The sequence below is a fragment of the Tyto alba genome, unplaced genomic scaffold, assembly GCF_018691265.1.
Source record: "Tyto alba isolate M040663 unplaced genomic scaffold, T.alba_DEE_v4.0 Super-Scaffold_13, whole genome shotgun sequence".
NCBI lineage: Eukaryota > Metazoa > Chordata > Aves > Strigiformes > Tytonidae > Tyto > Tyto alba.
In genome coordinates, this window is record NW_024881275.1 from 32,924,080 (window position 1) to 32,945,336 (window position 21,257).

A 21,257-nucleotide genomic window follows, 5' to 3' on the forward strand; every position below is an offset into this window, starting at 1 on the left:
CTCACAGTCCTACTCTTGTCTGTTAAGTGTTGTTCTTGTCAGTGTCTGAATGAAAGTGATCTTCTTTTTTTTCTTCCCCTAACAAGTCAGTCTTTGCTGGTGACCATAATGGATGAGTCACCCCACCCTGTCCTTATCTGGATTCCTGAGCCTTTTACTTTATTTTCCTCTTACAATTCCTGAGGAGGAAGGGGTGAGTTAGCTGCTGTGTGGTGCTCAGTTGCCCTCTGGGCTCAAATCACGATACTTGTTTTCAAATATTAATATGTAAATATGTGTGATATTAATACAGTTTAAAATTGTATTTTATTGCATATGATACAGCAACAAAAGTGCTAGTTTTAATCTCACTGAAGTTTTTGTGTCTCTTCTTGATAAAAGCAAGAAGTATCAGCTATAATGTGAAAATTGCAAAGCACTTAGCTACAGACTCCACTTGGCTCAAACAGATTTACATACATGAATAACAATTAAATTATTTTTTAAGTTTTTTGCTAAATAAGTACAGGCTGCAAAGCTAAAAGCTGAAGGAAAAGGCCTTGTCTTCCTAAGAGTTCATCTCATGTGTAGATATTGGAGAACCGAAATACCCGACTGTTGGTCTTAAAACTAGTTGTACTGTGGGAAAAAAAAAAAAAGTCTACACATAGAAAATGCCAGTCGGATAGTTTAAAATGCAGACAGTCAAGCTTCATCAGAAGATACCTTTCTTTCCTTAGGATAATTCTGAATATAAAGAAAGAGAGGAAGTGATATGTCACAGGAGAAAAGTCAGTGATCACACAGATCTGGTCTAATAGTTTATTGAGTTCTGGTCAGTAAATTTAGGTATGTAAAATATTTAATGCTAATTAACAGATGGATTGGTGGTCAACACGATACACTAAAAGTTCGTATGGGATAGAAAGATTATTGCAGAAGCTTACTATATGTATCTTAAATGTTACATGCATACAAAAAATGTCACTTGCCAACCCATTGATGCCTGGTGTGAGGTAAGGGATCTCTCAGCGTCGAGGGGTAACCTTGACAGTCGTCCTGCTCCAGGGGAGATCACTGCTGCGTAGCCAGCTCCTGCGGAGGGACAGCTCAACAGGCCCTGACGGCTGCAGATATTTATAGTGGTTGATTTGTAGTCCGATTTTCTGCTGTCTTCATGCACTTTTGGCTGCTTATCAGTCCAGACTCCAGCCAAACGTTTTTTCTGGGGGTTGGTGCTGAGTTCTCACTGTTAGCCTCACACAACAGAATTAACTTCGGTTAGGCCTGCTTCCAGAGCATCTGCTTGGACCAAGGTTCAGTTAGCCCAAACAGGAGTGCATTTGTCACACAATGTAAATTTGGGTTATTTCGCAGGATCATGACTCACTGGATCACAGTGTAGTCTCCTACTGGTGTTGGGGATTCAGTGTAACCCCTTCCACAAATACACGGAGCTCCAGTTCGTATGAAGTCATTTTTGCCTCCACTGCTGGAAGCAGATTCCAGTATTCGGCTGCTTAAATAGTCAGGGGCTTCCTTTGAGGTTCCAGCCTAAATCTGCTTATTCATGGGCTGCTTATTCACCACATAGGGGATACAAGAATTCATCATGACTCTCTGCTCCAAGGTCCTTCTCCAAAACCTGCTTTTAGATCCATTTCTAAGGTACTTTCTCATAGCTTTTAATTTGTATTTATTTTCTTCTAATATATTTTTTCAATTGAAAGGTAGGTATTTGGATGAATAGAATTAGCTATTCATCCAATATTGGACATATTTTGACTAAGTCTTCGATTCTGCAGCTTTCTGCTGTTCACAAAAATGTGTGAACACACTGATTTCAATAGCACTTGTGTTCTTTTCTTGGTAGTACAGGAAGACATAATTTTTTATACTAAATCACAGTAGCAGCATTGAAATGAACAGTAACTTCAATCATTTGAGTCAAAAAAATTAATGTCTCTCATTACCAGGCCTTGAGAAAAAAAAAAGTTGAAAAGTTGAACAGTTGCTATCACCTGCCTGATGAATAAGCATCATCCTGCAAGTTAAAGCTGTTGATTTCCCACAAAATTAAATGCTAGTCTCTCAATTAACTTGATTAGTAAAACCAAAAGTTAGAAAGAAAAACTTAACAGTAAAGAAAGACTAAAATATGATTGAATAATATTATATTGAGTAAATACAGCTCCAAACAGCCATCTCACTCAAACCACTTTTTGGGTGCTTTGACTCATTCCTGACTTAATACTCTCCCACTCTTCTCTGGATTGTAGCTGTCTCTACGTGTGGCTTCCCAGCTTTGCTTTCTCCCTTTTATTTGTATTTTTATTTATTTTTTTTTTTAATGAAACCATCACTTGAGAAACCTCTAGCTTCTCTTTAGTTCTCGGTGCAGGGTATTCTCATCTTGTACTCTTCAGAGTATGCACTGAGTCATTAGCAGTACAATCTCTTACAACTCTGATGACAACTGTATGTACCTTTTTTTCAATAATACTTTATAAAAAAAAATCAGGTTGTTACTGCTATTTACTTTGTGTATTGTTCATCCATTGTATTTATAAGTTTGCTTTGCCTTTCTGACCCGGCTAGAAATAGAATGAGTAGTTGCTGTTTTCTCAGTTAGCTTGTTCCTTTCAGAGAGAATTACATTTTCATTACTGATTGCTGTATATTGTCTCTGGGAACACAGTTCCAGCAGGCATCCATTTGCCTTTGTTATTCAGATAATAACAGTTATGTTTAAAAATATATGACCAGTAAAAATAATAGATGTTTGAACTTGTGCTTCATTTTCAGAAACTCTAAAAACCTTTCAAGATTGAGAAGCATGTGTCCCTTACATTATCCCAATAATCTTTATAATTTTTTCCTTTTGTACGCCACTTTGTTTCCTGAGGCACGGGCTGTGATGTGTTGTACGGGGTGCAGCACCCCGGCAGTGGCAGCGGGGGGCTGCGGGGCGGCCCCAGTGAGGAGCGGCCGGACGCGGCCGGTTCCAGCCGGCTCCAGCCGACCCACCGCAGGGCACAGCCGGGCCCCTCGGCCGAGATGGCGGCACCTCTGGGAAAGCGTACCTAGGACAGGGGGAAAAACACTGCACAGCGCAGAGGAGTGAGGAAAGATGTCTGGGAAACAGCCCTGCGGACACCAAGGCTGGTGGAGAAGGAGGGGAGGAGGGGGTCCAGGCACTGGAGCAGAGATTCCCCTGCAGCCGGTGGGGAAGACCGTGGTGAGGCAGGCCGTGCCCCTGAAGCCTGTGGAGGTTCATGGTGGAGCAGATGCCCACCTGCAGCCTGCGGAAGACCCCACGCCACAGTAGGTGAACGTGCCCTGAAGGAAGCTGCAGCCCATACAGAGCCCACGCAGGATCAGGCCCCTGGCAGGATCTGTGGCCTGTGGGGGACCCACACTGGAGCAGTCTGTTCCTGAGGGACTGAACGCCATGGGAAGGAGCCGTGATGGAGCAGTTTTTGAAGGACTGTATCTGATAGGAGGGGGAGCAGCCCGAGCAGGAAAACAGCACAAGGAGGAAGGATTGGCAGAGAGGAGCAGTTACGGACTGACCACAACCCCTCATTCCTCATTCCCCTGTGCTGCTCGGGCAGGATGAGGTAGAAATGTTGGGAATGAAGGAGTGAAGTTGAGTTTGGAACGAAAGGAGAGTGGGTAGGTGTCCGATTCTCACCATTGTACTGCATTGTCAGCAAATTCATTGTCCCCAAGTTGAGTCCATTTTGCCCATGATGGTCATTGGTAAGTGATCACCCTGTCTTTATCTCAACCTGTGAGCTTTTCCATCTTACTTTGTTTTCCCTTGTGCTGCTGAGGAGTGAAAGACCAGCTGGGTGGGTGCCTGGGAGCCAGCCAAGGTCAGCCCACCACGTACAACAGAGTGCATTAGGCCACATCCCACAGTAAAACTTATGACTGTATTAGACTTTTCAGGTGATAATGTAAGATGAGCAGGCACTATATGCTACAACTAAATAATTAAAGTTTCCTGTGTCACTGTGTTATTATACCTTCAAGCTGCATCAGAAACAGTGTCAGCATGATTTGTATCTACAGTGTTCCTTGTGGGTAGGGGGTTTGAATTTGCAGAATATCAGTTGGCACTCAATAATGTAAACAAAGTGATCTATTAATAAAGTAGCAGAAGAGACACTAAAGCGTATATTTTCGTATAGCAAATTTATATTCAGCAGTTAACGCACGTTGGGGAACACAGAGAAATACCATTCCTGTTTGATTCTTTTCTCAGCCAGTACAACGATTTATTTATGACTTCTCTAGAGAAAATGGAAATAGGGCATTGGAGCTGCAAGCAGGAGAAAAGGGCTTGAAATCATGGTCAGAAGAACAGTGGCAAAATCTGTGAGAAAAGAACAGTCTACTTACAGATTGAGACGTTGTTGTCAGTGAAGTCCATGGAAAAAAAATATTTACTTGTTGATATTTGAATAGGCATTTCTTAGGTACCATCAAACACATACCAGCTCAGAACCAGGACAGTATATTCTATACTGCTACTCCTATACTTCTATACTCCTAGACAATTATTTCTGTACTCCCACTCCTTCATCCCATCCCCCTCCTACTTCTGCATGCACTGAGTGTGATGGTGGACTTTGTCCTTTGACATTTTTCAAACAACGAGCCTAAGATTTGCTGACTGCCAGACTACTTCTTTTTCTGAGCCAGGCAAATGTTACTGTGACTTTATATGTCACTGTTGTGAAAATGTGTTTGTCCTTGGCTGCAATTCTGAAAAATATTACTGTTTGGGGAAAATTGGATGTTTCTCTTGGTGTTTACTAAATGCCATTGACTATATATACACTGCAGGTAATTACTAAACTCCCAGTCTTCCAACTTCCTATATGACTATCATCTTGAGAAAGTTCAGGAAGTATTGCAAAATCTTTAGTGAGTCATGTGAGTTTTCTTGCTGTAACAGATGAAGACTCCTTATGTATGTTGTGTTCAGTTTTTTAATTTGGATTGTATAGAATACGGGTGAAGTACTAATAATGCCAGCTTTTGTTTCTGAAAAACTTTACTTCTCTGAGACTCTTGAACAATAGTAATATTAAAATTCTTCCTTAATTTTCTATTTCATCCCAACCACTTTATCTAGCCAAGTGGATCCAAAACTGTGTTGTTTCAGGCTCTTTTAAATAGTTACACGTATTAGCTGCATGTCCTAAGTAGTACTGTATGACCTCTGAAGCAGCATCCAGCATAATGTCAAAGATTCGTGGTAAATGAAAAGAAGGTAAATCTTCCTTCGGGGAGAGGTAGTAATGGGAAAATTAATTTTCATATGAAGAAAATTGATTTTATAATATATTAAAAAGCTTTCCTGATGTCTTTTTGTCTTTTTTCCTTCTGAAAAACCACTGAAGTCACAGAAATGGCTTTCCATGAACACTACCACAGAAGTGGTATTTCCTGCTTTAAAATCAGTACTCATGGAGTTTTATTCTTTTTGACTGAGGAAGCATAGGAAAATTCATCACCAAAACCATGATTCTACTCAGAATGAGAGATACACTAAGCACACAATTATAATTTTATAATGCTTAATTCAAACATTCAATTCAGGAGGGAGTTCTGTGAGTCTTTGCTGATACCTCTTTGAAGTCCTTGGCCCAGTGTGCATTAGCAGTTGAAAATACAACAGGATGTTGGCAATTACCAAAAGGGTGCTGAAAACAGGTCAGAGGCGTCTCCTTGTGGTCTAAACCTCACTGAGCCCATGGGCTGTGGGGACCATGTCCAGTTCTGTTTTCTGCATCTCAAGAAGTATGTAGTGGAGTTAGAGAAAGTTCAGAAAAGGGCAACTAAAACAGCCATGCAGTGGAACAGCTGCTTTGCAAGAACAAGTTAGAAGGACCAGGACTCTAGTTTGGAGAAGATAAGCCTGAATGAGGATATGATTGTGGTTTACAAAATCATGAAGGTGATTGATGAAGTGCATAAATCCCAGATTTGAAGAACTAAAGGGCATTTTATGACACAACCTAGAGATTTTGTGTAAAAAATAAGAAGTGCTTATATATCAGATGTTGAACTTACCAAACTTGCTGCCCAGAAACTTCTAGAGGCAGACAAAATAAGCCACTTCATAAAATGTATTACACAAAGTAGTGGGTGACAGGTCATTCATTAATCGACAGTAAAAAGGAGAAGGTGTGAATGTCTTCCTCAACATGCCTAGTAAAATAGCTGTGGATGCTGGGAGAGTGCAAGGGGAGTGGACCACAGAAAAGGGCTGTGCTTTTGTGCCTACACAGTATTTTCATTAGCCACTGTAGGAGAATATATATTGGGCTAGAGGGATGACTGGTCTGAACAAGGACATTTATCATCTTGGTCTGAGAGAGGAACATTTGTTGGCTCTTAGTAATTTCTGAATAAAATTATTCTTTAATTTATAAGCAATAAAATATTTTATCTCTGACAGTTCAGAAAACTCAGATGAAGATTTTAGGAGTTCAGGTAGACTGTCTGAAATAGAGTTAGGTTTTGCTTTATATGTGCCTCACTATTCTTGAAATTCTATTCTTGAAATGTTACCTTTCCATTATTTATCCAACCTTACCTAGTTCTGACAATGGCGCTTAATTTCATGAAAATTGAATCTAGTTCAAAGTCAGATAGCCTTGCTATGATTTGTTGGCAAAAAATACTGGGTTTGACAGCAGTAATGCTTTTGACTCTTTTAAATTGGTCTCAAGTGTATTGAAATTTAGTGGTATCATAGTTCTTATTTTTGTTGCAAAAAAGTCCTTGTTGTAAAGCCTGAAATATTTTCATGTGCAACAATTTTGCATTGTTCTGTAAGTGCTTTTCAACAGAGAATCAAACTTCACATCACACTATAAAAATGTAGTTGTATGAACTTCTTCCTTTATGATGAACTAAAATTAAACATATTTCAAGTGCACTGTCTTTTTAGTAAAGGCAAATGATGAATTAGAATATCACAGCTTTCCAATTAATTTATATCATTACACAAAAAACCAATTAACGTTTCCTAATATTGCTTAGTGTTATGATCCTTATACATGTCACTTTCTTCCTCAAAATACTCTCTTACACAGTACAGTCATTCTTGAGGTCTACTTTTTTCAAAGACAGGTGTTAAAAAGTCATTTTTCCTGTGGTGTCCTGTCATGAAATGAAATGAATTTTGCATTCTAAAGATTTGAGTATTCTCTGAGTAACATATTTGGAAGTAGTACTGTCCTTGTCATTAAAGTACAGTCTGTAATTTATTAAGTCTGGGTTAAAAGTATGCAAGTTCATTTTTTTATTGCTTGTATGTCTTTTGTGTTGTAAAAGTTAAACTATTTTTATATTGAGAAATAATACTCACTTTGTAAAACAGGAAAAGTTCTTTGATATACTTATTTGGAATTACAAATTTGCCAAGTGTTCTTTCCTTCTCCTTTTATAGTTTCATAACTTTTAGGAAGTTAACAATTTTTTATTGGCGTTTTTTAAAACTCAGTGCCCAATTCAGTGCTTTGGCTGGATGTTTATGAAGCTGAGTGAATTTCTGTGTTTTTGGTGGTTAGGACCTGCATATATTGGGAGACTTGCTATATTTTGGGAGCCATTAGCATGTATAAACTTAGAATCATAGAATGATTTGTGTTGGAAGGGACCTTAAAGACCATCTAGTTCACACTCCCTGCCACGGGCAGGGCCCCCTTCCCCCAGCCCAGGTTGCTCACAGCCCCATCCAGCCTGGCCTTGAACCCTTCCAGGGAGGGGGCAGCCACAGCTGCTCTGGGCAACTTATTCCAGTGCTTCACCACCCTCACAGTGAAGAACTTCCTTATATCTATCTAAATCTACCCTCTTTCAATTTACATCCATTACCCCTCATCCTATCACTATATGCCCTTCTAAAAAGTCCCTCCCCATCTTTCCTGTAGGCCCCTTTTAAATACTGGAAGGCTGCTATAAGGTCTCCCTGGAGCCTTCTCTTCTCCAGGCCGAACAACCCCAACTCCCTCAGCCTGTCTTTACAAATGAACTAACAAAGCATTTTTCTTACATGACAGGTGCAAAAGGTGTTTTAGGAAGATCCTGAAAAGAACGTTAAAAATAAAATATAGGTTACTTAAGATCTTAATGGATAATTTAAAAGCCCTGTAAAAACAGCACAAATATTTATCTTTGATTTAAAAGAATGATTTACCTTGAGGGTTTACTTGCTTGTGGAAATTGGGGAGCTTCACCTAGAAGAGCAGTTTAAAAGAAATTTCTAACTTAGGGCAATTTTAATGCTTTTGAGAAAGCGTAGAATTCAATTTAAACAAGAAAAACGTGTTCCTTCCCTTGGACTGAATTTGATAAAATGTTTTCAAAAAATGGCCTCCAATTCAGCTGAACTATTTGCAAAGAAAATGTAAAAGCACACAAACAGAAGAAAATAACACAAATTGCCTGCTAAAACAATATGACGTCTAGTGTAATGGGAGTATGTAGTGGAACACTGTTGCAAAAATAGATCGTAACCCAGATTTCACAGTGGGTTGTCACCCCAAAAGGTCCTGAATTAAAGCTTCAAATGCATATCTGCCTGAACTTTCAAAATTTAGATGCAAATCTAGATGGGTATGTAGAAAACTGCACAGAAACTTACCAAGATGAAATTTTAATTAATCCTTGGGAAATTATAAATTATCTGGTGAAATATGCAGATAATATTACCTTAATAATAATTACAAAATAATAAAAGAATCTTTCTAACAGTTTTCATTAAGTTTCAAAAGACGAGGCAGTATTTTCTAAAGAAGTTCTGAATTTCTATGGTTTTTGTTATGAACTTTTACTAAAAAGACTTTGTGGGAAAATCTTGCAAAAATAAATGTATCAGCCCTTTATATTTTAGTAAAATATACTTTCAAACTTTACTTCAGGTCAAAAATAAGAATACATTTATCCAGTTTCAAAAATATTTGTTGATTTTTTACTTCTCTTTTTTTGATAGGAACTTGTATCTAGAAGTATAAAATGGTCTGTGGATTACCCTGATAGAAAAATCTATCAAATTCAAAGACACACGAAGAACTACATCAGTATGCAAAAATTCCAAGTCTGAGCAAGCTTCATCTAATGTCACATGGGGACTTGTTATTAACAGAAAATAAGAATTCATTATATATTGAGTAAAATGTCAGCAGTGATTAAACTAGTAATGATGGAAAGCTGAACAGAAGACATACATTTATTATTGTAATTATGCACTAAATATTTGATGAATTAATTCAATTTCATTGACTTAATCCAATGATATTTAGCTCTCTTACCCTGTATAGCTAAGTACAGGTCTGATAATGAAAGCTGTGTAAGACCCATATTCTGCTTCTTCCTGTGTGCTGCCAGCTGCCTCTGCCTGATCATCTTAAGGCCAAGTTCCACAGGCATTCGGAGGGAGTATCTGACTGCTCAGCAGCAGTGGCAAGGGAGGCAGCTGCCTGGGTCTTGGTTCCTGTCTGTGCCTCTTGGGAGATGTTTTGTCTGGAAAATTCTGTGTTTGTCAGGCATCAGGATCCCCTTGCAATACTATCTGATGCATTAGCATTACAAAGCTGGAATGACGCTAGAAAATATTCCTCCTTTCAACCACTTAATTTTATGTGATTAAGTCTGTTGTAATCCATACATTTCACCAGCAGATACAAAGTGTATCTGAAAGCTACCCTAATGAAAAAGACAGGTTTTCCAACCTTCTTCAGCATTGATATTCAAAACTACCATATATTTCAAAATTAGTATTTAATAATTAATACTGCTACTATAACTTCCTCTGGCAGCTCAGCTGTTTAGGTCTGTGTAGTGAATCAAACAGCATGACTAACTCTATGCAGTGAAGCCTAGGAAATGGTTCCCAAGCTAGGAGAGCAATTATGGTCCAGAATGGTTAGCTAAAAGTGCATTATTTTCTAATACATTCACTACATCATAAATTTTTCCTACTTAATTATCTGTTTCAGCAGAAAAAAAAGTTGTTTTTTGGCATATACTATTTTACATATTTATATTCTTATATATACAATTCTATATACATAAGTTATATATCCTGTATGCAATAGATATATATGATATCTCATTTAATATATATATATCAACACACTAAATGATGTTGCTGCTTTTGTTCATACTTTCTTTCTATAACCTACACACTCATTATTTAGTAATTTCCTAACTTTGGGGGTTTTAATTTTTTGGATTATTTTTATATTGTGGCTTCTTGTTAAAGTTATAACAATATATAATTTCCAAAATTTATCCTAGATAGTTTTCAGTACAGTTTGGGGGTGAATAATAATTTATTTTCAAAGACTTTTATACCTAGGTGGTTGATTTTGTTAAGCAGCAATTTTGAAAAATATAAAATAAATTAAAAAAATAAAAAAGGGAGATAATGAATAAGAAGACAAAAAGAGAGAAAATGTTTTTTTTGTACATATTTGACACTGAGACAGAAAGAAACAACAGAATTATACTGCAGTCTAGAAACCTAGCTTTTGAGAACAAATGCAAGCCAGTGGTAGAGAAAAGGAAAAAAATTCCATTTCCAGTGAACAACTTCTGCTTTTCATTCAGGCTTCATTACATGGACTTGGAGCAAGCAAGTCAACTAAAGTGAGTACTAATCCATGGAATGGTTGGCATGGCTGGTTATTGCAGGGAGAAAGGAATTGAATCTACTTGGCCTATACCCAACTCAAGATTTCTGAAACAAAGAATATTTACGCTTGAACTCTCACCATTTAGTTGTTTGTTTTTTGTTTTTTTGTTTTTTTTTTTTTTCTTTCTCCTTAGTCCATTAAGTATTTTATACTTCCATCTTGGCCACCTTTCTTCTTTGCTTTCAGGCTGTCCAATGCATACCTCCTTACCACTGCTTCAGTCTTTAGTGCCTACTCCATGTTACAAGATGTTTTGTGCAATTGCTTATTATCAGAACTTCTTTCTCCATACCAAGTTTCATATCTCTTTGGATCTCTCAGTGTGCCTTACTGTGAAAATTAATAATGACTTTTTATTTTTTTTAACCTGACCTGCCTTTGGACTGTGCTGAGTTAGACATTGAGATTTTGTGGTTTGTTTTGTGTGTTAAAGTGGCATGTCCTGTTACAGAATAATACAAACAGTAAATAACACTGTGCACTTGTCATTATGCAATCATGAGCTTCCAAGAAAAATATGATAAAGCTGTCTAAGGATGACACAATGAAGTAATTTCCTGCTTGCTTTAAGCAAAAGGTTTACAGGCTCTACCAATACGTCTTTGCTTGAGGAACATTGCGACCTAGCAACAAAGTATCTATCCTCTCAGGCTTCTGGACAAAAGCTACACAGAACTGCCCTAGCAGCAGCTCTTAAAACTTTTTCAAATAGTTTTAGAATTTTTTTTTTTGTCTTTCTGCCACTTAGTATTCAATGCCAGCTGGCATTCTGCAGAACAGATAAAAATTGCTAGCTGCTTAATTCTTGGAAGAAAACTTTAAAAGGCTAGATACAGAAGGTTTTTTTCTGTTGTTTAAAAAGTTGTTCATTTAACATACACTATGCAGTAAGGCATGCTGTAGAAGATCACCAGTCAAGGAGAATACCTTACAGTCATCTTCATAAAGCTAAAAGAAATTATCTGCTGCCTACCCACTGACCGGGTAAGGTGCACAGTCCTTTTTTTTCCTCCCTGATGCCTGTAAGAAAGCTAACATTTGCTATGGTGTGAGACTGACTAGTGTTAAATCAGATTAAAAATTAGAATTAGTATACATTAAACAAAAAAAAAATCCAAAGAACATATGGCCTGGAAAGGTACAGGAAGAAAAGAGTGAGAACAAGGATTAGTTCAACAAATTCAGCAAAATGACGACTGGCAAAGAAGACATCATTTGCCAAATAGACATAATTAGGTCTGTTTTGGGACTATTCTCTAGAGCAGAAACATCTGGTATCTCACCAAATCATTTTGTATTTTTGAAGATCTAAAACAGTAATGGGAACTGTGACTGAAAAAGCAAGTAGTGGTTATAGTCACAATTACAACATATAGGACATTTTACATAAAAATGAGAAATTTTCCTGGAAATCTAGAACAATTCTTGAATTTCTATCTCTTATTAAATTTTTTAGCAACTGATCAATGATCCAAACCTTTATGCTATTTTCAAAGCACATGGTGGCCATAAAAGAGTATTACTTCAGTTCGTAGGCTGTGAAAACCTTAAAGACTGGGATGCAGAATGAGACATCAACTGTAGATTCATCATTACACATATCACAGCTGTCTACTGCATAAAGCCTGCATTTAGAGCCTACATACACAATTCATATACATACAACACTTTTTTGACACTTCCTCAGTACCCGGCCCTTTTGGTGGGTCTGTGTCATGTACTAAACTTTGATTTTAAAAAAATGTAGAAAAACCTAATCTTAAACTTTAGAGGAGTAAATAGAATGCAAAGCAAAACCAATGTATCAAATGCCAATGAAAGGAACGCTCAGCATTATTTTTTAAAGAAAACCAAATTTGGTAGGGATCAACCTGGAGCAGGTTCTCTGCAATATTATGAATTTCAGCTTTGGTGATATCTATTTACTGATAACACAAATTCCATTTCAGAGATCGTGTGTTTGTTTCAAGGCTACATCCAATAAAGAACATGGATAATAGTTTTGACATGCCACAAAATAGCAAGAGTTATATTAACAGTCTAATCACTCTTAATCTTTCTTTTATTGCAGGCTTATTCTCGGTGCACAGCACATGACTAATCATTGCATACAGATAATCTTCTTGCTTCATTTACATGGCAGTGACACTGCTCCTGTGATGGACAATTCATCTTGAAATCCCAGGCTCTACAGTCGACAGCATAATTGACATTGAAAGTGACAACAAAAAGCAAGGCTGGAGCGTCTCCAGTATACAATATCTGCAAACACCAGGTCTGTCCCTCACAATCTTCACAGGTGATTTCTATTTTCCATAGCTTAAAATGCATGGAATTCCGAGTTACTACTTCCGAAATACTGTATCAAGCACGTTAGATTAATTTTTGAAAGAAAATAGGGACATGCCTAAAAATTCCACCCCTACATAATTTTAGAAGATGTGGTGTTCATCTTACACCTTTGATTTGTAGATAAAAGATGGTTTGCAGATGTCACCCTATACAAGACCAAAATCCTGACTGAGTGAAAAGACTGCACAGAGAAATAAGACCAGAAAAAGATTTTTTTTTTAAAAGTGCAAAAGTGATTATGAACATATAAAAAATTTCAAATGCATGTGCTCTACCAGTGAAGTAGTCCCTACCCATTAACTCCATACCTGTTAAAAAGTGATTTAACTAAGTAGCACAAACAGCAGATCTTTGAAAGTAAAGTTTCTTGAGAGTATGTACATTTTATTTTGCTTGAATTTAGTCAGTGGCATCCAGAGGTATGACAAGCACCAGAAATATTTTGTCATACAGTCACAAAAACTGCTGTTGCCATTTGGCTGATTATTGCCCTGTGTCCCTGGTCTTTTATGTTCAATTTACAAAATGTCATGGTGAAACAACTTGTACAGATGGTGACCTCAGACTTACCGAAATAATTCTTGTTCTGGCACACTTGATTATAGCACTCGGCTACTTCAGTTGCTTCTGATGTCAGTTAAAAGACGGTGTGTAATATTACATCTGTATGGACATACAGTGTTCTCACAATGTTCTAGGGGATTTTACCTGTTTAATTTATCAGGAGTTTGCTTACCTTTAGGGTTTAAATTCTGCTACCTACAAGCAGACTATGAGCGTCACTTTTTAGATAACCAAATCACTCTTGGTTATCATTTTACAGTAATCATTTTCTTAAGTAGTTGCTGTCCCTATTCATGAGTGAACTGCAAATCCTAGGACCAGTGCATGGGCTACATTTGAGTCATTTTGCTGTGAATGGCGCACCTTGTATTGCTTTGCACTGAATGTTAATGAGAACTCTGATCTGAATTGAAGTCATATCTATGTAAACTAACCTAGCAAACTAAGGAGAAATGTAGCTGTGAAAGAGGAAATAGTTTACTTTCTCTCAGAGGGCTCAGACCAGCTGACTGCTGCTACTGCTGTAACTCAAAATGTTTTGGTATCTATACAGCTCCGTACGCTTATGCTTTGCTGACAGTAAAGCTACACAGCATGTATAAAGACATAATAAAGGACAGTCTGTTTGCTTTCTTGTAGCACTGCATCTAAAGCTTCTACTTTTTTTTTAGGAAAGGGAAACTGGTTTCAAATAGTTTTCGAAATTTTGTTTTTGTCCATTTGCCACTTAGTATTCAATACCAGCTGGCTTTCTGCAGAACAAAGGAAAATTGCTAGCTACTTAGCTCCTGGAACCAAACAGTAGTTTTCCTTGAGCTGTAAAATTTGCCTAAAAGCAATCCTGTTCTTAGATTCCCCCCCTGCTTAGCTCTGGTCTAAAGACGGACGACACGCAACGCTCATGTGGGGATGGGGGAGAAAGGAACGTGCTGAACTTTCCCTGCCCTCAGCGGGCACATTAATACGGCACTAATGACCGCAACAGCTCCCGGTGCCCCGCCGGTTCCTCCTCGGGCGCCGGTCAGCCTCGGCCGGGAGCCAGGCACGCCACCCACCCGCAGGTGCACGGTGGGGTCTGGGAGCTGCTGGGGCTGAGGCAGAGCGGGGCCGCGCGCGGTGCCCGGGAGGAAGGGGCGGAGGCGGTGGCGCGCCCGGCCCAGCAGCGGCGGGCCCGCAGGGCCCCAGGGAGAGGGGGCGGGCCGGCCAGCCTCCCCCCCCACCGCCCGGCGAGGCGGCAGCCGGCACAGTCCGCCGCGGCCAATCAGCTCGCGCCGCCCCGGTCGCGACGGTTACGGCGTCGAGGAGCGAACACCCACCCCGCTCCGCCTCGTCTCGCCGGCCCGTCCCTTGGGCGCGGCCATTTTGAATGTGGGAAGGCAGGAGGGTGGAGGGGAGGCAGCCAATGGCGGCGGGGGGAGTGGGCTCGCGCGCCACGTGGCGGCGGGAGGGCCGGCGGCAGTTGGGCTGCCGGGGCAACGGCTGCGCGCGCGGCGCCCGTAACGGCTTCGCGGGGGCCGGCGGGCTCGGGAGTGAGCGGCGAGGTGACCGCCGGGGCCGGGGCCGGGGCCGGGGCCGGGACAAGGGGGGTAGAAGGCCGGTAACGTCTGCGTCGCCGCGTCCGCGCCACGATGGAGAAGCGGGCGGGGTGGGGGCTGGCGGCTCAGCTGGGAGTCCGCAGGAGTGGCTGGCTGGGGTTGCTCCCGGGACGATGGGACCGTCCGGGGCGGGGCGGGGGGAGGGAGGGAGAGGCTGTTGCTCCCTCTGTCATAGCCCTGTGGCTGATGGCGAACAGCGCAGTCCCCCGTTCATCCTGGCTTCATGGTGTACTTTGTTGGGGAAGCGGGGCGGCTGAAGTAGTGCCCTGAGTGGGGCGTACTGGTGGCAGCGTGCAGTGGGTGAAACATAAAAAACCTATGTCGCTCCAATTATAACCAGTTATTTGTGTATATTAGGTGGATGCTGTATTATATACTTAAATACAGTGGTCCAGTAGGTCAAAGAAAACGTGTTTAGCTCCAGCAGAATACCAGGCCATGCCTAATAAGGTGTGTAAATAGAGAGGAAGGATGTAGTTAAGCTTCCTGTCTGTATCTTGCAGTTCTGGATATAGGGCATGGTCAGCGTTTCTGGGGTCAGTAGTCTTGTATGGAATTTTTCTGCCACCCTATAAATTTGCCCAGCTGTTTTTTGAATCGGTGTAAACATACCTTCCTAAAAACTTAGCATAGGACTGAGTTTCTTGGTTTTACTATGCGCGTTGTTTCTTTTTGTTTTTTGTTAATTTGTCACCAGCTGATATAACACGATGTCCTTTTGCTTCTGTATTGAAAGAGATAGTAAATAATTGTCCCTTGTGTATGTTCTTGGAGCCAGTCAGGATATTCTAGGGTTCTGTCAGATGCACTAATTTCCATGCAGAAGACTTCTAGTTTACAGATTTGTTTCTCACCTGGAAGTTATTGTGGGTCTGACTATCTTGGCTCTTCTCCTCTCTACCTGCAAGTGGGTTGAGCTTAAATGCTAGGGCCAGGAGCTCCTTTTTTTACTTCAGTTAAAGTTGTCGTGGTCAGGTGCTGCAGCAAAAGTCACCATGAAAGAATATTACTTAAGTTCTGGAGATAAAAGGCTAGTATGTTGCGCATTAATACATCCCCTGAAGCCAGTGGTGCTTTACAGTTGATGGTCACTTTCTGAAGCTGGAGTGTTGGATTGCAATTTAGTAGTTTCTGTTCCTGTGGCTACAGTGTGGTCGTTATCTAATGCTGGCAAATCTTAGATGAAATAAAAGGGTGTAGAGGAACTATTATGGGTATTTCTGGTGTTGTAATTACAGCTTCTGTCATCTAAATGCTAATAATATGATTATTTTTTTCTAAATTATGTTCTTACAAATGGCTTTCCTCACATGCTTGTCCATATCAGTAATTCTTGTCCCAAGTTGACATGCAGAGTGTTTCATAAGATTGGCTAAAGCTTTATAGTTTTTAACAATATGAAAAAATGTTTGCAATATGAACAATGTTTGATATCCTGTGTGGGATACCTAATGCTATCTTGAGTAATAAGTAAATAAACAAGTAAATAAATGAGTCCTTTAAATATGCTCCTACTGAGACCGTGGAATCACTTACTCTTAAAAGCTGTGCCATGCAACATTCAGAGATTCTACGTGGAAGTTAGTACTGTTTTGCTACATGGGTACTAATGTGTAACAAAAACTTAGGCCTGAAAAGTCCTTTCCTAAATTTACTAGGATAAGTATATAACGTATGCTATAGAAAAAATATTTAGGAAAACACACATTTCATTCTGTATTATCAGAATTAGACTTTTGACTGAAGTAGCAGAGAAGCTCACAACTAGTTCTCTATGTGTCCTTTGACATTGGATTAGGAAGTGTCCAAAGCTTTCGGGAATCTGCAGACCCTGACACTACAAAATTAAATCTTAAGAAGAAGACAAGAACTTTACAGCAGTTGGTGCTTGAACTTTAGGTCTTTTGTGTTTTGGGTATAACTATTTGGTGTGGGAGAATAAAAATGCTGGTTTGTTGGTATTTTTTTTTCACCCCCTTATTCATTCAGCTGTACTTAACGGGTGGTGAGCATCACAAGACATCAGTGTTTTAGCTGCCTTATCAGAGATGTGTAAATGCTGTACAATATGCATGAACATATTCTTATGTTGGGTATGTATGTTGAATTGAGACTATATTGCAAAATCAATTATACATTGCAAAAAGTTGATTTTTTTTTTCCCACCCTTATTTTAGAGGGGCATTTATTACATAGAAGAAATGATTGAGTCAGTGAAACTAAGAAGACAGTGCATGCTGGATTTTTACTCACATTATGAACACCTTTGCACTCTTCAAGGCTCTGTCCCACTGAAATCTGTGAAGGCTAATCTCAATCAGGATGCTCTTGATCTAATTGTAGATCGCGTCAAAGCTGCTGACTGGGCACCACTTCTGAATGCTATCAGGCACAATAAGACTCTAACTTCTATTGCAATAAGAAGTTTTCATCAACAGAGTCTTGGAGAATCAGGTTTGTAGTGATGACTATGAAAGAGAAATATGTTGATGTGTGCGTGTTAGAATTGGTTGCATAAAACTTCTTTGTGATTGACTACATGGGGGGAAGGATTGTAATACCTAATGAATTCTAGTTCAGGAAAGCAGCAAAAAAGCAAGATGTGATTATGATTGCTTTTAAGTCAATAGGGACTGGATTTTACTGATGTGCAATTTTTGCTTTTTACAGGTGTTGAAAGATATAAAACTTACTTTAGAAGGAGAATTCCAGCAATTCGATCAAAAGACTTGACTGGCCAACTGAGCAAAGCTCTCAAAGGCTGTCTCAGTATATCAGATGTACTAAAAAATTTAGAACTGCAGGGTTTGCTTCTGAGGGAAAGAGATCTGATACTTTTAACAAAGGTGAGAACATATTAGTATACAAATAAATGGAAAAATGCTTGGAATGTAGAGAAGTATCAACTGAATTTTATAAATATTTGTCACAGATGAGGATGTTCCTCTTCTAAGATAAATTTGTGTTATCCATTGTATGAATGAATCTGCTGAGACATTTAGTATAACCTAGTCTTGCTGAACCTGTCAAAATTGCATAACCTTCCCTGGCCTTGATTCATCAAGGCTTAGTAGAATGTTCTTGGCAACATCTCTGCCATGTGTTTGAGGTGTATAACTTATACTTGTGGCTGAAACTACTGTGCATGTACATGACAGAAGGAAAGCTGTGGGACACCAAGGAGACAAAGCAAGATGTGTTACTGGAACACTCTCCAGTGTGCTCATGAGTGGCTTCTAGGAAAGGAGGTTGCTGCTTGTTATACATAGGCCTCCTGTGCTAAAGAAATGAACCAACTTAAACTGAGCTTTCAGGTTCTCTTGTTTTGACCTTCCTCTGAACACCCTAGAATTTCTTGTAGGGAGCACAAAGAGTTTTGAGCAGTTTGGGTGACTTGATCTTTTCTCTGTTTGTATTTTTTGCCTTTTCAAGCCAGTTAACAAACACTGTTTTTATTCTGCAGGGCTTGGCCACAGCTTCATCTCTGGAGAGTGTCTCTTTAGCCCACTGTCCAATTGGAGATGGAGGATTAGAAAGTAAGTTCAACATCAGAAAAGTGGTAAATATACTTCTCACTTTTTTTCAGTCCTTCAAATAGATAAGTAAGTTTTTTCAGTATTTCCGTTCCTGTTTTAAATTGGTCTATAGTGATTAAAGTAACAATCTTCACTGTATTTTACATGACTTAGCAAAATTTAAAGATGTGAATTTCTTCATTTGATGCTAGTAAATAGCCGTACTACATTATAATGATGACTTATTCATGTTTACATAAGTAAATTGAAATAAAATATATTCTAGCTTATTCAGATAGTTTTTGCTAAACACTTGCACTAGAAATTTATAATCTTAGAACACTTTAAATGTATTTAAAATATAAAGTATATTTCAACACTAGTTCTTTGTCAAAGCTTTTGCTTCTTAAAGCTGATGCAGCTTCTCTTAATATGGCAGTGAAAAAGTGTGTTCTGATAATCTGACTGCAGTGTGTGTAGGTAACATGCATGCTTTTGTTTTCTTCAGTAATCTGCCAGAGTGTAAAGAATTCAGCTACCATCAGATGTGTAAACTTCACAGGATGTAGCCTCACATGGCGAGGGGCAGAACATATATCAAATGTATTAAAGGTAATTTAATCACCTTTCTTAAAACCAAATGTTCATGAGAGCTTAAATGCATTTGATTTTTTTTTTTTTTTTTTTTTTTTTACTTTCTAGCTCTAAATGCATCGAAGTGCTTTGTGAACAACATATGTGAATACTGGAGTTAAGTATGTGAATAGTCTTTCTGAAATTTGTGACTTTGTATGCCAAAAGTAGCTTAGTTTACTCATGTGGGATTTAAATATGGTATTTTTTTTAGTAAGTATCAGTTAAACGAATAACAGTTCAGACTGATGTATTTTCTTTCAATGAGGATTAGGGCTGCAAATGTCTGAGACTTGTTTTGGGGAGCCCTTCTTTCACTGTCACAAATTTTGAAAAATGTCTGAAGTGTTCATAAGCATTGGGTAAGAATAATTGAGTTTACAGGTCAGAAGCTGCGAACTAATTAGTAAGCTTGTAACTAGTACAATAACGGATGTTAACAATGGTTTGCATGAAGGCATATGATTTCCTTGTGTGTTTCATATTCAAGGTGTGTTGAAAGTGTCTGTCTGCCAAAAGAAGCTAATAAGTTGTTTTGTAGCCATATTTAATAATTAACATTACAAATTGAATAATCAGAACAAACATGACTTAACTGTAGTGTTTAAAAATTACTTGTATTTCTTGAACTCAGCAATGGTATAACTGTGTTTCTAAGCTCAGCACTCAAGCCACTAAACATCTGTTACAAGCAAAGATAACTTGTGATCTTGTTGTCAATAATGGCTTTGCCTTTGCACTTGGTAACAGCTTCTTTGTTTGCAAAGCACCAGGCAATGAAGAGACATGGTGAAGCTTGGGCTGAAAGCCTACGTTATAGGAGACCTGAGCTTGACTGTATGACTGGCTTGAGGCGGATTACTTTCAACTGCAACATGCTTGTCGGAGATAGAGGAGCAAGTGCCTTTGCAGACTGTCTAGGAGAGGACCTTTGGCTAAAAGGTACTGTGAAATACTGACTCTTAAGATACAGTAGTGGCAGACAGAAAACTTAAGATTGTCACTTGCGGCACATGTAGCCAGAAGAGTAACTTATTATTTAGCTAGGAAAGATTAATCTTTTTTTCAAAATAAATTTATTTTCCTCTTTTGAGTCCTTAATGTATCCACATGCTATTGTGCCATGTAGTATTGTCCTCTAGTATTTTGGAAAAGTCATTTGTTCTACAGTATATCTGTACAAAATGACTGATGATGGTGGTGTAAGTCATAGCATTCTATACATGGAATCAAATACTTCCATGTTGAAATTGTTTTGTAGTCTGAGCCAGGTGTACAGATTACATACAGACAGATGGAAGAGGATCAGATTAGAGAATACTTAAGAAAACTGGACATACAGGAGTCCATAGGCCCTGATGGGCTGCATCCACAAGTGCTGAGGGAGCTCGCTGATGTCACTTTGAGGTCACTCTCAATAATCTTTGAAGGATCGTGGTGACTGGGAGGGGTGCCTGAGGACTGGAGGATAGCAGATGTCACTCCTGTCTTCAAAAAGGCTGGAAAGAAGGACCTGGGGATCTACAGGCCAGTCAGCCTTACTTGGATTCCTGGATCTCTGCAGCCATCCAGAGGGACCATGACAGGCTGGAGAAATGGGCTTGATGGGAACCTCATGAAGTTTAACAAAAGGAAGTTCTGCACCTGGGCAGGAATAATCCCATGCACCAGAACGTGCTGAGGGCTATGTGGCTGGAAAGCACCTTTGCAGAAAGGGTCCTGGAGGTCCTGGTGGACAATAAGATGACCATGAGCCCTCAAAGTGCCTGTGTGACAGAGGAGGTTAATGGTATCCTGGGCCGCCATAGGTGGAGACTTGCAAGCAGGTTGAGGGAGGTGAATTTTCTTCTCTGCTTGACACTGGTGAAGCCAGACCTGGCCTCCCCTCTACATGAAAG

At 39.3% G+C, this 21,257-nt stretch overlaps 1 protein-coding gene across 10 annotated transcripts in view; it reads left to right on the forward strand.

Annotated features, from left to right (window-relative positions):
- Positions 1-21,257, forward strand: part of CEP78 (centrosomal protein 78) — a 55,436-nt gene that overhangs the window by 12,384 nt on the left and 21,795 nt on the right. For 4 of the 10 annotated variants that reach the window (XM_042787904.1, XM_042787914.1, XM_042787913.1 and 1 more), the window contains 7 exons: positions 10,615-10,653; positions 12,772-12,975; positions 17,389-17,665; positions 17,882-18,057; positions 18,675-18,747; positions 19,235-19,338; positions 20,127-20,301. In XM_042787904.1, the coding sequence (XP_042643838.1) occupies positions 17,413-17,665; positions 17,882-18,057; positions 18,675-18,747; positions 19,235-19,338; positions 20,127-20,301 (781 nt within the window). In that variant the 5' untranslated portion in view covers positions 10,615-10,653; positions 12,772-12,975; positions 17,389-17,412. Of the gene's footprint in view, positions 1-10,614; positions 10,654-12,771; positions 12,976-15,011; positions 15,158-17,388; positions 17,666-17,881; positions 18,058-18,674; positions 18,748-19,234; positions 19,339-20,126; positions 20,302-21,257 lie in introns of those variants that run through there. The other 6 variants (XM_042787906.1, XM_042787905.1, XM_042787908.1 and 3 more) reach the window with 4 other exon arrangements.